This window comes from Amborella trichopoda, chromosome 3, assembly GCF_054954075.1.
Source record: "Amborella trichopoda isolate Santa Cruz 75 chromosome 3, AtrichopodaSantaCruz75HAP2 v2.0, whole genome shotgun sequence".
Classification (NCBI taxonomy): domain Eukaryota; kingdom Viridiplantae; phylum Streptophyta; class Magnoliopsida; order Amborellales; family Amborellaceae; genus Amborella; species Amborella trichopoda.
The window spans coordinates 54,218,864-54,236,177 of NC_142338.1; the positions used below are offsets into that span (position 1 = coordinate 54,218,864).

At 35.4% G+C, this 17,314-nt stretch overlaps 1 protein-coding gene across 1 annotated transcript; it reads right to left on the reverse strand.

Moving 5' to 3' along the window:
- Positions 1–1,508: 1,508 nt before the first annotated feature.
- PHF1 (phosphate transporter traffic facilitator1) lies at positions 1,509–10,593 on the reverse strand. Its single transcript, XM_006838653.4, has 10 exons — positions 10,315–10,593; positions 10,148–10,233; positions 9,218–9,350; positions 8,782–8,873; positions 7,949–8,048; positions 7,716–7,788; positions 7,482–7,605; positions 7,088–7,207; positions 2,849–2,919; positions 1,509–1,969 (listed from the first exon to the last, which is right to left on the reverse strand). The coding sequence occupies exons 1-10, from the start codon at positions 10,447–10,449 to the stop codon at positions 1,797–1,799; spliced, it is 1,107 nt and encodes a 368-aa protein (XP_006838716.1). The 5' UTR covers positions 10,450–10,593; the 3' UTR covers positions 1,509–1,796.
- Between the last annotated feature and the right edge of the window lie 6,721 nt (positions 10,594–17,314).

Sequence of the window (17,314 nt, forward strand, 5' to 3'; positions counted from 1 at the left end):
AAATCTATCGAAAAAAGTTGTATGAAAAAACCCTCTAATTAATCATCTTGACCTTGAGATGTACATATGTGAAAAAAAAAAGAAACAAAATATTTTAAAATCCTAAAAATGGTACGTACTTAGATATCAAGTAAATTTTACGTCATCGTTGAAATCTCCAACACCAAAATTACATCTTTCAACGAGCTTTGGAGGTTTGCTTTGAATTGTTTAAGGTTGACACTTTATACAAATCACATGAAGGCGCCTTAGGTTGGATTGTTTTAAGGTTAACACCTTATACAAATCACACCCATTTTTTTTTTTGTATTGCAACTAAATTCTCTTGAGACCCACAAATTTACTATATTCAAACCTTGGTACCTGTCAGAGTTCTCATTTTAAGTTCTCCAAATTTTGCTGGGAATCCAATATTTCCAGGCAGTCCAGCCAACTAATGTTAGAACTGCATTTACGACCTAAGCCCCTTAATAATCCTTCATTATTTTACTATGAAAGGTTCCAAATGAAAAGGAAAATAAGTGAATAAATCGTAACCCTTGTTATGTTGCTTTGAAAGTTTTATTATCTTGGAAATTAATTAAAAATAAAAAAAAGATAAAAGTCACCGGAAAAATGGGTAATGGAATATACATGGCGAGCCCATGATGCTCTCCTCCTGAAAGTGGGGTTTTGCACCTAATTGAAAAAAATGCATTTTTTTTATTAGAAACATTCTATTTTTTCAGGAAGTCAGCCTGTTTGATTTTACCTAATCATCCTGAAATTTTGTGATGTTGGGACATACAATTCTGCCGTGATTTTATAATTTTTCACCTGTTTCATTTAACCTAAATGGACCTTGAAAATCAAGGGTATTCCAAAGTCTAAAATTCAAAATCCAATTTGGAATTCAAAGAAAACTCAATGAGGTTTCAGTACCATTGTCAAGGAGATGTTGGACATTAACATGAGGTAAGGGAAATCCGAGGACAAACTCGATTATAACCTCCTGTGGCCTGGAGAACAATAAAGTGATTGTTATCTCAAGGGGAAGGTCCAAGGGCGAAGTGCCATAACAAAAGAAACACCTCCAATTTAAAGCAAAAGAGAAGACCCCATCCAAAAGTGTGCAAGTCAAAAAAAAAGAGGGAAAGTTGCTTAAAGTTTCAAAGCCAAAAGCCTATGCCCATCAATGTTAAATTATGTAGTGGACAACTGAAAAATCAAAAAAAGAGAAGAAGGGAAAAAAAAATGAAGAAAAAAAAAAGAAAAACAAAAGAGAAAAAAAAAAGGTCTAAGAGGCATACAAATATTCACTAAAGGCACTCTATATTCCCTGAAAAGTACAAAAGAGGGCTCCGATATCTCAAAAAAAAATAGGATGCTGGAAGAATTCACAAAAGGCACTCTATATTCCCTGAAAAGTACAAAAGAGGGCCCCGATATCTAAAAAAAAAATAGGATGCTGGAATAATTCACAAAAGGCACTCTATATTCCCTGAAAAGTACAAAAGAGGTCCCCGATATCTCAAAAAAAAGAGGATGCTGGAATTCTAAGTCAGAAATTGGCCCGGTGCACAAAACATAAAGATCACAAAATATCTGTGTTACGACAACAATAGAGATGAACAACTTCAAAATCGACAAGCTTTGACCCCAGACAAATAATTTATCGATTTTTGATACACATCACTAAAACAATAAATAGCTAACCAAAAATAGTCTGCAAAGCTCAATGTTGCTCATTTCCAATGAATGCATGGGAAGGAAGTCACAAATTTGCTGATGCGAACCCCACATATGGTTCCAATGGTTCACCACACGTCATCTGCTGACTGCTCACCATAGATGGCTTGAATTGAAGGCTTTGCAGGTTGATCTCTCCCAAGAGGGAAATTCCAAAATGAATCTGAATTCTCAAAAAATATATAGAAAAGAACAGCTGAAGCCAAGAAAAGGCCCAGCAGTACTAAGTATACCTGCCAATCTGCACAAATCAAAAGAATTATTAAAATCAGTCTGCACGTTGGGCACAAAACATGCATCACACATCATTGCATGCATATGCAGAAACAATGGTATGTAGCATATCCAAACCCTCTATTTGATAGCCAATTCGATATAATATCACAATTTTTTTTTTTGTTGAGATTTGATCTTGATAAATAGCCTAACCATCAGGTTCCATCACAGGTGTCACTGGGTTTGACAATTAGAATATAGTTTTTGGCCGTTTTTGGTTCCATTTGATATGATACCATGCCAGCTTTTTCCAGCTTCTATAAAAACATTAAATTTAGCTCAACTTTTAAAACTCCCATATGTACATGTATCACACCCAATGAGGATGTTTCAGTGACGAGGCTCACCACCAGCTCACTGACATATTGATATTGCATATACAACAGTTGCACTTCTTAGTGACCAATATTTGCTACCAAATGTAATATTTTCCCTTTATTTAACCCAATTTCTCTTTTATGAAAAAATACATATTTGATGTTGTGACATTCACAACATGTCAGCTCCACTGCAAAAAACACTTGTCAATTGCAATAGAAAGAACTATTTAATTCGAATTGACTGATTTAATCAAGTCTTTCAGTTTCTGAAAAGGGCTGCAAATAGCATGCTAGCAACTATTGGTTGGGTTCAGCCCCTCTCTACTGTAGGGCCATACACACCTGTAATGGTTAGACATATTATTTCAGCAAATAAAACCTTCTAGATGTTACACTTTTTCCTTGTGATATATTGATTTCAAAACTTAAAGTTGGTCTTCCGATAAGAAAGTCACGTGTGTGTGCATAATCAGGGGCAGGGACCAGGCAAGTAACATTTGAGTGTTCTGTTAATAAGCCATTACCTTTCCAATCTGCTGGCACCTTGAGCTTTGTGATAACTGCTCCCCATTCACTTGATATGGACAGCACCGATCTGCAAAATTTCATTCCATCAGTGCTTTAAATTCAAAAATTAAAATATGTAGGCAGCCCAATTGTTAGCTTTGCGCATAATCGTCTAATGATCAATTACAATATACAAAACCAAATACCTGTAGAAACGAAAAACAATCTACGAAAATAAGAAAGAAGAAACAAACACAAAAGAAAGAGACAACCAACCACAACGCAAAGATATACGCGGTTCGGCAACGTGCCTACGTCTACAGGAGATGAGAGTTTGTTTACTGACAATGGAGAATAGGGTTACAATAGTTATCTTCCTCACGCCTTTCTGTTCTCTCTGATTACTCAGAGATATGCATTTTTCCCTTAATCCTAAAAAGTCCCCCCCATCGCAACAATATATATCGAGTCCCATATAGATGGTACAAATTACTGAAATACCCCATGTACAGATATATATCGAATCCCAGATATATCGAATTCCATGTATGGATATCTGAAATTTTCCTGCCTGAGAGATTGCTTAAGACCATAAAGCGATCTCTTGAGTAAGCAAACCGGATCTTCCTTTCCGTGCACCTTGAAGCCTTTAGGTTGCTCCATAAAGATTTGTTCCTCCAAATCACCATGAAGAAAAGCAGATTTGTTCCTCTAAATCACCATGAAGAAACGTTGTCTTCACGTCAAGCTGTTCTAGCTCCAAATCAAACATGATTACTAAAGCAAGTAATAGTCTTATTGAAGTGTGCTTGACAACCGGAGAGTATTTCATTGTAGTCCACTCCCTCCTTCTGAGCGTAGCCCTTTGCCACGAGCCTAGCCTTGAATCTCTCATAGTCCTTTTCTGTTGTTGCCTCTTTCTTCCGAAATATCCACTTGCACTCAATCACTTTCCTTCCCTTGGGCCTCTTGACAAGCTCCCAAGTCTTATTCTTTTTTAGAGACTCCATCTCCTCCATCATGGAGGCCATCCATTTATCACTTTGTGTATCACTTAGAGCATCTTCAAAAGAGTCGATTTTCCCAGTACCAACTGTCAGAGCAAAGGCTACCATGTCCTCAAAGCCGTATCTCACAGGGGCTTTGTGAACACGCTTCTTTCTGCCTTTTGCCAGACTGTAGGGTTCACCATGTGGTTGCTGCTGTTCTGGTATGTTGCTAGATGATTCTTCCTTTTCTGGTGTTTCAGACTCTTCTAGCTCTATCGGGACTGTCAATCTTTCTCCATTACTTTCATCTACTTGCACTCTGTCATCTTGCATGTTGATTGACTTCACCCTATGAGATTCATCAAACACAACATTCCTGCTAAGCACAACCTTATGCAAAGTAGGATCCCGAAGCTTGAATCCCTTCACTCCCTTCTCAAACCTGAGAAAGATGCACTATTTAAACTTAGAGTCTAATTTGGAATGTTGCCCACTCTGCATATGGACATAGGCTGGACATCCAAAGATCTTCATCATAGAGTAATCTACCGGCTTTCCTGTCCGTACCTCCTCTGAAATTTTGCAATCAATCGCTGTAGATGGTGATCTGTTAACGATGAAACGGGCAATGTTAACTGCTTCTGCCCAGAAACTTTTCTTCAAATCTGCATTCAATCTCATACGTCGAGCTCTTTCCAGAAGAGTCATGTTCATCCTCTCAACCACACCATGTTGCGGAGGACTTTTTGGTGTGGTAAAGTGACGTACAATCCCCTCTTCTTTACAAAATTCTTAAAATTCTCTAGACTTGTACTCCCCTCCATTATCTGATCTCAAGCATTTCAGTTTCTTTCCTGTCGTCCTTTCTATCTCTGCTTTCCATTGTTTAAACGTCGTGAATGTTTCACTATTGTGTTTCGTGAAGTAAACCTAGACCTTTCTTGAGTAATCGTCAGTGAAGGTAATGAAGTATTCTGCTCCACCCTTGGATTTGATTGGTGAAGGCCCCCATACATCAGTGTGTACATAGTCTAGTATATCCTTGCTCGTATGAACTGCAGTTCTGAATCTAATCTTGCACAGTTTGCTGAAAACACAGTACTTACAGAAATCCAGTTTACACGCTCTGACACCCTTCAGCAATTTCTTTTTATGAAGTTGCATCATACCTCGTTCGTCCATATGCCCTAAACGCATATGCCACAATTTTGTGTCATCTGTGCTGAACTCTACATCTGTGGTTACAGAAGCTCCATCTGTAACTGTATTCTCTATCAACCTGTATAGGTTCCCAGCCATCTGACCTTTCATAACAACTATAGATCCCTTACTAACCCTGAGGACTCCACCTGTTGCTGTATACTTGCAACCATTCGAGTCAAGGGCCCCCAAGGATATTAAGTTTTTCTTTAATTGTGGGACATGCCTCACATCTGATAAGATTCGTACTATCCCATCAAACATCTTGATTTTGATAGTTCTTATTCCAATGATTTTGCATACTGCATCATTCCCCATTAGAACAGACCCACCACTATATGATTTATAGGTTTCGAACCAATTTCTATTTGGACACATATGAAAAGAACATCCGGAATCTAAAATCCAATAATCAGTAAATTAATTCTTACCTGAGGATATAGAGAGAAGATCCTGTCATCTCTATCAGAGCTATCAGCCACGCTAGCTTCATCAAATGTTTTTCCTGTTTCTATCCTCTTTATATCCTCCTTTCTTTTCGTGCAATCGCTCTTCATGTGACCTTCTTTTTTTGCAGTAATAGCAAATAAACTTGCCCTTCCCCTTAGATTTTGTCGGACTTCAGCTTCCAGACTTCCTTTGATTTGATCTGCCCCTTTCATGACTCTCTTTGTGTTTTTCAAAGAAACATTCTCCTTGAGATTTAATACTGCTAGTCTTTTTCCTTGTCTCGTTTGACATAAGAGTAGCAGTGACTTCGTCCGTCTTAAGCGTCTTCTTCCGGTACAGTAGAGTCGTAACCAGGTGATCGTATGATCCTGGAAGCGAAGCCAACAGAAGGAGGTCCTTGTCTTCATCCTCGATTTCGACATCAAGGCTTGTTAACTGGCTTATGATCTGGTTGAACTCACTGAGATGTTCAAGCAGATCAATGCCTTCTTCCATCTGAAGAGAATACAACTGCTTTTTCAAGAACAACTTGTTCGTCAGAGATTTCTTCATGTAGATACTCTCGAGTTTTGTCTAAACCTCCGGAGCAGTTTCGAGGTCCACCACATAACACAAGGAGTCATCTGATAGATTCAGATGAATCGCACTTACTGTCTTTTCCTCCATCTCTTGCCACTTTTCATCGTCTATCTTTGCTGGTTTCTTCGATTTTCCTAGCAAAGCCTTAACCATACCTTGCTGTATTAAAAGATCCTTCATCCTTCGTCGCCAAAGAGTGAAGTTGTTCTTTCCATTGAACCTCTCAATATCATACTTGACGCTTGAGCCCTTTTCTGTCATTGTAGTAGCCAAAACGCGGAATAACCTAGTAAGCTTTGATACGAATTTGTTGAAACGAAAAACAATCCATAAAAACTAGAAAGAAGTGCCTACATCTACGAGAGATGAGAGCTTCTTTACTGGCAATAGAGAATAGGGTTACAATAGTTTTCTTCCTCACGCCTCTCTATTCTCTCTGATTACAAAGAGATTTGTATTTTTCCATTAACCCTAAAAAACCCTCTATCGCAACAATACATATCGAGTCCCAGATAGATAATACAAATTACCGAAATACCCCATGTACAGATATATATCGAATCCCATATGCGGATATCCTAAATTTTCCTCGTGGGCTACCGTCGCCTAACCCTCGTACGGGCCAAGTCAACTGAGTCTACCTGATCAGACACTCCTTCGAGCTTTTAACGGCCCTCCCAAGTCGTCCTTTTTACTCCACCTTGGCAGATCTATTTCTTCAGAATACAAGACATCAATCCTCAACAATACCTTCCATAAGCAATGGAATGTGAACAAATGGATCCCTCGTATAATAAAGTAATCACAAATCATTTATTAGAAATGATCAACTGCCACAGATTCCATTGCAAAAAATGCTACCGAAATTAAGAAAAATTGGTCAACAATATGCAATTGCACTTTGTTAAAGTGAAAGGCAATTGTCAATCCAAAGAGGCTCTGATTGGATAAGTCAAAATGGTGTTAAGCCCAAGCATATGTGGAGATTAGATCTTATTTTACCAATCTAGAAGAAAAGCTAAGGGCACTATTATTTACCTCTCACTGGGGCAGAACTCCACTGTTGAAATACATGCACCAAGATGCACCTTTCTAATTAGATGACATGTTTCCATTTTCTTTACTTCAACAACACAAATATCTCCATCATAGCTTCCCCTATAAGGAAACCAACATAATCCATTGGCAAGCAATATTAATGCAAAGAAAACAAATTTTCACGTGCATCAGCAAAATAATCTATATGAAGAATATGCTTACCAGTTCAAAGGCACAGACTAGGATGTGCAAAAAAAGAAAATAAAATAAAATAAAACACCTCATACTTGCAGCACAAGCCAATGATGAGTAACGAAATAATTCGGAGGTTACTTCCACTCTTATTTAAAAACCAATATAATATATAAGCAGATAAAAACGGAAATGGACTTACAGTGCAAGGTATTTTCCATCTAAGCTGATAGACAACACAGAGACAGGCTTTCCAAATAGTCTTTTATGCCCCAATCTATTCCAAGTACTGATGTCCCAAACTGCAGTTACCACTTTGCCCCCAGCTTTATTTGAGTTTCAAGAGGGATTCAGCTGATTAGTACACAGGTTATAACAGAAAAATGAGGCATAAACAGTTCAACTATCATCTGAAGTCAAATGGATATAGACATACCCTTTTGAACAGTGCAGAAGAGAAACGGTTTAGTTCCATCTCTTGAAAACCGACAACACTCAATTTTCTCACCCTGTAGACACAGAATTAAAGTATCCAGTGATTTATGCAAATGAGGCTCGAGCAAAACAAGAGTTTTCATCACTATATTTATGTATGCATTTATGCATCATACATCATACATACATGTTATGTATGTTTTTATGTATATCTGCATGTGTATTGAACATTACCGAGTCACGTGTTAAAGAAGTTAATGGGACTCCCTCATTTGTTTTCCATATTCTTGCAGAACCATCAGTGGATGTTGAAGCCAAATACTCTGTGTCTAAGCTGGAAGAGGACAAGACAAAATGCAGTGAGAGAAAGAACAACACATGCAAAGGTATGTATAAATATATACTCAGATTAAGATGTTCAAACAATAATGCATAACATGCGCATGTATGAGTGCATCTCATAGCCAACAAGCACACATTCTTACGACCATGAGTCCCCTAATCTACAATAAAGTTCTGAGAAACCAATCAGGTTTCTCCTGAAGTACAAGTGGTCAACATGGAGGCTCTCTTGAATTAAAAATACCCAATTTCCACATCTTTCTGCCAATTGAGAACTGACAACTAGTAGAAATTCCTAATGTTTTTTGAGTTGTTAAGTTATCAAAGTGATCACACATCCCTTTCAAGACCACTCTTTACTTTCTCAATTGACTACAACTCCATGGACATCAAGCAGTCAATTGACAGCTTTCTCAACGAACAATAGAAACAGAAATATAATCATTTAAACACTTCTCTGCTGCAAATAAATGGAGATGGTGAAGGAAAATTACACGGAACCAACAATGGGCTTTAAGCCATACATGTCTCACCTTCTACATAAATTTTGATTGCGTAGTATATCATATGAAATGGTATAAATGCACACTTTCTTATATATGTATTATACAATACATATATCTACATGCATACATGTAAAAGTTTACAAAGTCAACTGAAATACAAACATTGAAAGTACTAATGAACTTGAGGCACAAAAGAACAACATCACCTACAGTGCTTACCTGAAGTCTAAATCTCGAAAAGACTTATGAGCATTTGGCTCATCCAAAAGTATGCGTAGATTTGGCCACTCGAAAATTCGAAGATGCCCATCCTAAGCACAATAAGTGATCTTGTTAGATGATCCTTCTGATTAAATGAAATATAAGTATAAAAGCCTTCAATCACGAACACTATGTCCCATGTTGAATACCAAGAAATACATTTGAAATAAATAATTGTAGTTGTTTAAAGAAGGGAATCTTAAAAAATTCAAAATATGGACAAGTCTAACACGATATCCAATTAATGTAGAAATTCTGATGCTTTTGTTGTAGTTTCTCAAGATGGTACTAAAAAAGCTTTGCAATTTATTCAATAAATGTCAATGATACACCAACTTGTACAAAGGAAGTTCATAGATAAACATCTACATAATAATGATAGAGAAAAAATTACCTCCCCACCAGCGGCAAATCTAGAGCCATCTGCACTAAACGCAAGACATTTCTGAAGCCCAATGCCTTGGAGAGAAGGAAGATCTTTCGCAATAACATTGACATTTGATTCGCGACCATACAACTCAAGCCATCTGAAAGTACATAAAAATTAAGGCATTACTTTATCAATATATTGCCCCATGAACTACCTTTAGTGACAACCACATGGAGATTGTTTTAACTCTGATCACTGTAGTATATTAATTCATCAAATACTTCGTGAGACAGTTCATAAATGAAAATGCCCTAGGTTAAAAACCATGCCCTAAGCAGTATAGAAAGAATATAACCCATGAATGTGAAAAATATCTTTCTTTTTTATCAGAATGCATGAAACATTCGAGCCCTGGGATGGTAGTCGGCTCAAAATTTCACCTTTTAAACAATATCATCACTTTATCTTCAAAAAGAAATTCATTCTAAAGTCCTCACACAGCATCCTTACATATTACAGAAATCCAATAAAGACATCAATACAACTACCAAAAATAAAGGCATAAATAATCAAATTATGATCCATCAACTAGAAGCCCCAAATTGAAATTCAGGAATTTGAAACATCTAAATGTATCAGTCAAATATAAGAAAAAATCAAAGGGAAATACGCAACAAATAAGGAAAACATAATGACAATTTCTATCATTTTTCAAATATGAATATAAAAAATTTAGAGCACCATACATCAACAACCACAGTCAACCAAGGAGAAAGAACAGAGCAAAACAGAAGCAAACATATAAATTTTCACCAAAAAAACTTATAATTCAACAAATCACCTTTTTCCTATAATTATGAAAACCAAATAATTGTTCCCGATCATTTTGTACAGATAATTGCAAACGATTGGAAAGAAAACAATCACAAAAAAGAAGAATGTTAAAGAACATACACGCAACCATGACGAGTGGAGTAAACAAGGTCGTTTCCACTAACGGTTACACTGAGAGGGTCACCCTCTTCACAAATATGCTCAGCCTGTAATTTTAATATGTAAAAAACAGTCAGAGAGCGAAACCAAAAAGATGAGAGAGTATTGCAGATGGACCATAACATTACCATGAGAGAGAGGGAACTGTTCTGCGAATTGAAGGAATAGAATTGGAGAGAAGGGGTTGATCCAGATTTTCCAAGAACGACTGCGGTCTCTCCCGGTCTTCGGATCCATGAAGCACAGATCACTTTGCCCTCCATCTCAAGAGTACTAGTTCAGAGAGGGAGAGACTGAATTTTTTCGTAGAGCTTAGAGAGAGAATTGTTTGAAGGTTGCCGCGTGGAATGCAGATCCTTGACAAGCTTTGGAAGAGCTTTTGTAATGTCAACGATGAATGCGTTAATGGAGAGCGGGAGGGAACGATACTTCTAACGTGTAACGGCGAAGAAATGGGAAAAGAAAAGTAGTTTAAGCATATTCGGGTATAATAAATGCATAAGATTATGAGCGAACCCGCATTTTAAAACATGGGTTTTTGTGAGCCTTGCATTGATGCCGCCGTACCGAAACAGGGTTTTAGAAAATGCCGATTGGAAATCGATTGGACCGCCGTACCGAAACAGTTTATATAAGGATGCAACCTTATAATGTAGAACCACGGAAGCACCTCAAAAATCCATTCGAAAGTGTAGTTTTAATGTTGGAAAACCCTTTTTGATTGATCATCTCGGCATTGAGATGCATGAATATGGAAAATAAAAAGATTTTAAATCTTAAAAATAGTGTATTTTACAACATATTATCTACACCGTCCATTTTCAAGATGTTAATTGATTTGAACCTTTTTAAATTTAAACTTTTATAATTAGATATAAAGATAGATTTTGAGATAATCTTAATAATATTTTACATTAAAATTATATACTATGATAAAATTTGAAGATGCACCGTACCTCCACGGCTACGATGCAATCGATTGGCTCTTGAACAAAAGGGAAAAGTTTATATAGAGCCTAGGCTCTAAACAATCAAATTAGAGCTTACTTCAAAACATTTATTATAATAGGTCGCTTTGATGCCCGAATATCATCAAATTAATAATCTCGACATCAAGATGCATGGACATGAGAAAAACATGAATTTCAAGTTTTGGAAATAGGGCATCTTGTAATGCATTTTTCGACCGTCAATTTTTTAGATTTTCAAGTTTTCATAGATCGGATCGATCTACACTATTTTTTAAGCTTTAAATTTTACAACTAAATATGAAAATATAATTTAAGGCTATCACAAAACTTTCCGACATTGAAACCATATTTCTCGATACTATTTGAAGGTGGGCTCAAATTTGATTGTTTAGAGCCTCGACTTTATACAAACTGCATCCTTAACAAAAACCAGTCATATCTTTTATTTTATAATTTTGAAATTATTATTATTATTTTATAGCAGCCAATTCACTAGGTTGGATCACTATTATATGATCCAAATCGGTTTTCTAGATGAACAATCCAGACCACCGATCTCCGTATTATTAGATTCGCTTCGCTTCAATCAAAGAGATTGAAGTCATTAGATTTTAGGCCTAGACCGAAGCGAAGCTAGTGTTGCCGCTTCTGTTAGCTTCGATCCATTTTGGGCTAATTCGGCTTAAGCAAAAAAATATCTATATAAAAGTATTTTTTTATTTTGTGAAATTTTTATTTTTTTTATTTATAAGGAAATTTTTTTAAATATATATAAATAGTTTTTTTTAGATTATTAGAAGTAAACTTCAAATTTTCTAAAACCTCATTCATTCTCTTTTATCTCCGAGTGTGTTTTTTGAATCTTATGTCCGTGAAAGCATCACGGTAGACCGAGAGCTCTGATGGTCATGGAGGTTCGCCGTGATATGGTCTAATGGACCGAAACAAAGGTCAGGACCGCCTTGTGTATAACGAAACTCGAACTACTGCTACTTTCACGGAAATCTCACCCGTAGTAGAACCGCTTCTTCCATCTGAAAACCCTAGCCTTCTTCCTCTCGCTCCCTCTCTCTCACTGGAGCTACCTGGCCCTCATTTGCTTCACTCGATATTCACATCGGACATTCTTCATTCATCTAAAAACTCATTTCCCATATTATTTTTAGCATCATCGTTCATATAAATCCCCAAATCTTTGTAGCGTTATTTTAGTATTTTTTTATAATGTAAGTAGCCATGTGTTGTTGTTACAATTACTACTATTACATTATTATTATTATTATTATTATTATTATTATTATTATTGCTATTATTATTATTAGTATTATTATTACTATTACTACTATTACTATTATTGTTATTATTAGTATTATTATTATTCTTACTATTGCTAGTATTACTATTATTATTATTATTATTATTACTATTACTATTATTACTAGTATGCCTATTCTTACTATTGCTAGTATTACTATTATTAGTATTATTATTATTACTACCAATTTGATTATGGTTCTTGACTGATAAATGAAAGTTCCCAAATCTTTGTAACATCAATTTGTTTTCTTCTTGAAACATGTAATGCTAAGCACGTAAATTATTTGTTATTATTTGGTCCACAAATTTCTTTTTTGAAAACTTTATGTTTGATTCCTTCTTAGATCATTATCATACACTAAACTATTTATTATTGATCGGTTCCTTCTTAGGTTGTTATTTGCAATTGTTTGATGTCTCAATTAAGAAGTTTTATTTTGAAATGGATTATAATATTTTCTTAGTACAATAAGAGGTTCTTTGATAATGTAAGGGGCTCTAATAACTTTTTATTTATTTATTATTATTACCATTTTGATTTTGGTTCCTAAAAGATAGATCAAATTAATCCCAAGCGCCTTACTGAATAATGGGTGATTTTGCATTTTTTGTTTCTTCTTGAAGCATTTTATTATGATATTTTTGGTTTCTTATTGCTGATTTTGTATTTTTGGTTCTCATAGTGTATAATTTCCCATTAGTATCATTAAAGCATGAGGTTATCACATTTTGAGTAATTTGTCACCGTAGTAAATTGATGATCACATTTTTTATAGCATGCATTTTGTGCTATTAATTGTAATAAGGCTCAATTGCACGCTTTCTAATTGATTTTTAATAGGGATCATGGTCCGAGGCGTATGATGGCTTGGAGGTCCTAAAATTCCTACATTGCTCACAAGATAAAATAATTATATATCACATAAGGTCTCGAAAGGATAAGTATGTACATATGTTTAGAATCCTCTTTGCCTATCATATTGGTTAATCAATTCATTTGTTTTAACATTTGAAATTATAAATTCCATTTCAGGAACGAGCTAAGGCCCTCAAGATTGATGAGAAAGCCGATGCACTAAGAGTATGACCTTTAACTAACAATGCTCAAATAAACTCAAGATTGATGAGAAGAGCGATGCACTAAGAATATGGCTTTTAACTAACAATGCTCAAATAAATTTGATCATGAGATCAAGGTTGTATCGTCTAACTCCGATTGCTATAAATCACAAGGACCGTTGAACTGGTTGGTATCATCGAGATGTGGCATGCAGACGAACACCGATCGCTTCAATACGAACGTCGAAGAGATGAGGTCTACTCTTGAAGATGCATAGAGAATTCCCCAGTTAAGAGTGACATGTGCACCTATAACTTTTAGGAAAGTGAATAACTATAAGGATTATATAGTCCGATGCTAGGAGAGCTACATAAAGGTACTAACTATTCTGCTATTTGGCTTACGTGATTGAGGAAGAAATTTAGTCAGTTACATGCAACTATAATAGCGCACCCTGATATGACACGCGTGTGCTTACCTCATATATCCGGTTGACTGCACAATCTTTGTGGATTCCACAGATGGTACAATATCTACATTATATTTGCAGCGTTTTGAGGATATCAATGTTGCTGGTCAATATGCATGGGGTGCAACGGCCCTGAATAGTTATTCTGATATTTGTCAAAGATTGTTCATCCTGATCACCAACACCTAAGTGGAGCAGCCATTCTTTCATTGGTAATGCTATTATTTAAAGTATTTGATAAATATTTGGTTGTAACAATTTTTTTTTCTAATATTTGAATGATATGTATGCAATCCATAGTTGGGAGTATGAGCACTTCAAATTGTTATGCCCAAAGACATCCGGGGAGCGACACTTAGATCCCTCAAGTGGGCTCCTCATAGAGAATGAGATGACGCTCACAACTTCTATTTCGTGGGGCGCCAGGAGATCGATAATACACGAGTAAATTATGTTAGTATAAAAAAATTTCACTGACCATGTTTATTTAATTTCAATAATTTTTTAGTGCAGGTTATTTACTCTTTTTTTTTTTTTTGTGATAAGTCAAATGGATCCCATATGATGATTTCCCTAATTTAGGAGAAGAAACTCATGAAGACAAAGCGTGTGCCATTCAGGTTCAGGAAACTGCTTTGTTCCACATGTTTCTCATATGTGGACGTATTTGTGAGGTGTAGATGCCATATCGTGTGTTCTGACAATTTGGACTCCACCAAGGGATACTAGTAGACCCCTTGCAGTAGGAAAAGTGGAAGAGAAAGGAGAAGAGGCCTAAAAACTGGGCAGGTGAGCTTCGAGCTTAGATAGAGATAGGACAGAGCATGCTAGATTATATATGTGAGGTAGAAGATATGTTTAATGAGAAGCCGACACAAGAATATATTGATTTGTACACACCACAAACTATGCCTCTAATACAGAACCCATGTAGACCCTGTCCCTCAAGATTCATGCCTCGAGGTTATCATGATGTTGAAATGTCTCATATTAATCGATTTGCAGGGGTCTTTAATTTTAGCACTCTTATTGGTCTATTTTCATATAACTTGATGTAGCCGAGGGATATCGGCTATCCAACACAACTTATACACGAAGGTTACACCTCAAGGAATTGGGACCTAATTGGGGAAGCGTTAAAGATATTAAGATTATACTATCCAGAGAGAGGTCCTCAGGAAGTTTACGAGATGGTTGAGGATGAGGTGGGGCCAATTGGGCTGCATGCAAGGGAGGAGAGGAGTACTATGTGCAAATGGAGGTGGACGACCAATGTGGGGAGATAGAAGATCAAAATTCAGTATGGGAGAGTTCTCAACCAGAGGCGGGTTATTTTTGTCCTTTTTTAGTTGCAGAGATTTAAGGGTAGATTTGGAAGTTTAATTTAATTTATTTAAAAAGATGGATATGTATATAGGATTGTTTTTAAGAGATAAGGGAGATATAGAGTTTAGTTTGTTTATTTTGTTTTAATTTTATTCATTATTCCTTATAAATTTATATTTAAAAGGAATATAGCCCTTCCTTGTAGAAAAAAGATATGGGAGAATAAAGAAAGAGTTTGGGGGAAAAGTGGCTGAGGTTGTGGTGGTAGCACCCCACATCATAGTCACCACAATGTGTTTCCATTACCCAACTAATATTTTCAAAAATCTAATTCTTAATGTACTAAATTGCCTCAAAAAAAGAAGAAGAAAGAGTTTGATCTTATGAAAAGCCACTAAATTACCCAAAAAAACAGGAAAAAAAAAGAAATAATTTGATTATGTGAAAAGCCACTGAATTACCCAAAAAAAGAAAAAGAAAAAAAAGAATTTGATCATGTGAAAAGATCTTGGGATGGACTCCTTTGCCGACCCATAGAGAGTATATCTCTTAACCTTTTTTATTTTATTATTTATTACTTTCTCCTTGCAGCAATAACCTTTTACAAAATCATTGAGGGAGTCAAAACATTCCAATTAACATTAATGAACTTACTTCTTAATTTTCATTTCTCTTAAATACCTCTTTAAAAAATATTATCAAAACACTCAAATTTTTGTAGTATAGTAGGGAACCTTGAACAAACCTAGGCTATTTAGTATATTCATCGACCTAAGATTCCCCAACCAAATGATGGGATTAAACCTATTGGTTATAGGTGATTTAAATTACTAAGTTGCCCTTGTTTGTGAAGGGTTCCAATCCTAAACAAGAGCAACTCTTTTTAATAGACAAAAGTGTAAAACGGCCAATGTTTTGCTCAAGAGAAATAAATTTTCTAAATCTTTTACAAAATTTGTTTCTCATCCCTCTCATGCTCGTCACCACGTTGATACAAGCCGTGAAGGAACTTCGAGTCAAATTTAACAATAAAGAGGCCAGCAAATTGTTTTACACCCTAGATTTTTTATATGTTGTTGTTATTGTTATTGTTATTATTATTATTATTATTATTATTATTATTATTATTATTATTATTATTATGGGTACAGTTTGTATAGAGCCTAGGCTCTAAATAATCAAATTAAAGCATACCTTCGTGGTTTCAATATTGAAAATCTTTGTGACAGCTTTAAAATATATTTTTATATTTATTTATAAAGTTTAAAGCTTTAAAAATAATGTAGATCAATAGATCTATGAAAACTTGAAAATCTTGAAATTGATGGTTCAAAAATGCGTTACAAAATACATTATTTCCAAAACTTGAAACTCATTTTTTTCTCATCTTGATGTCGAGATGATCAATTTTAAGATATTTAGGCAGGCTCAAAGTTGATTATTTAGAGCCTCGGCTTTATATAAACTTTTTCCTATTACTATTATTATTACTATTAATATTGAGGAGCACTCTTTTATGATCTTCTTGCTTTGCTCTTTATCATCTGCTATCCCTTCCATCGAAGTTAATAACGGCACTTCGAATTTGAAGCTAAGGCTGGGGCAAAGATTTTGTAACCTAATGAGATTCAAAATTCTCCAACTTAGGAGCCTATTTAGAGAAGCCTAGCCACTCTTGGATCTACGAAAAACTTGGGACCTTAAGTTCGAAGTTGATCCTGGATTCGAGAAGCCACTTTGATGCATTGGCTTTTGGATCCAGAAAAAACTTAAGACCTTTAAGATTCGAAGTTATTTTATCTTAGACTTTGAAGGTCCTAATTAGCTATTGAATCCTAGACGCCATTTTTTGACATACGATAAAAATAATCCAAGAAAAATGAGTATGAATGTAAATATTAAGTTTCAGATGAGATTTTTCAAATAAGGGTAATTATGAAGGCTATGTTCATAAATTTATTTTAAAAAAATCTTCACCTTTTGGC

What these genes read in the sequence shown, in the direction of transcription:
- PHF1 (XM_006838653.4), bottom strand. Translation starts at nt 10,449, where the DNA reads ATGGAGGGCAAAGTGATCTGTGCTTCATGGATCCGAAGACCGGGAGAG. An exon ending in TTTCGAGATTTAGACTTCAG is followed by an intron (nt 8,049 to 8,781) that starts GTAAGCACTGTA and finishes GTCCTCTTCCAG; the next exon opens with CTTAGACACAGAGTATTTGG. An exon ending in GGTGCCAGCAGATTGGAAAG is followed by an intron (nt 1,970 to 2,848) that starts GTAATGGCTTAT and finishes TGATTTGTGCAG; the next exon opens with ATTGGCAGGTATACTTAGTA.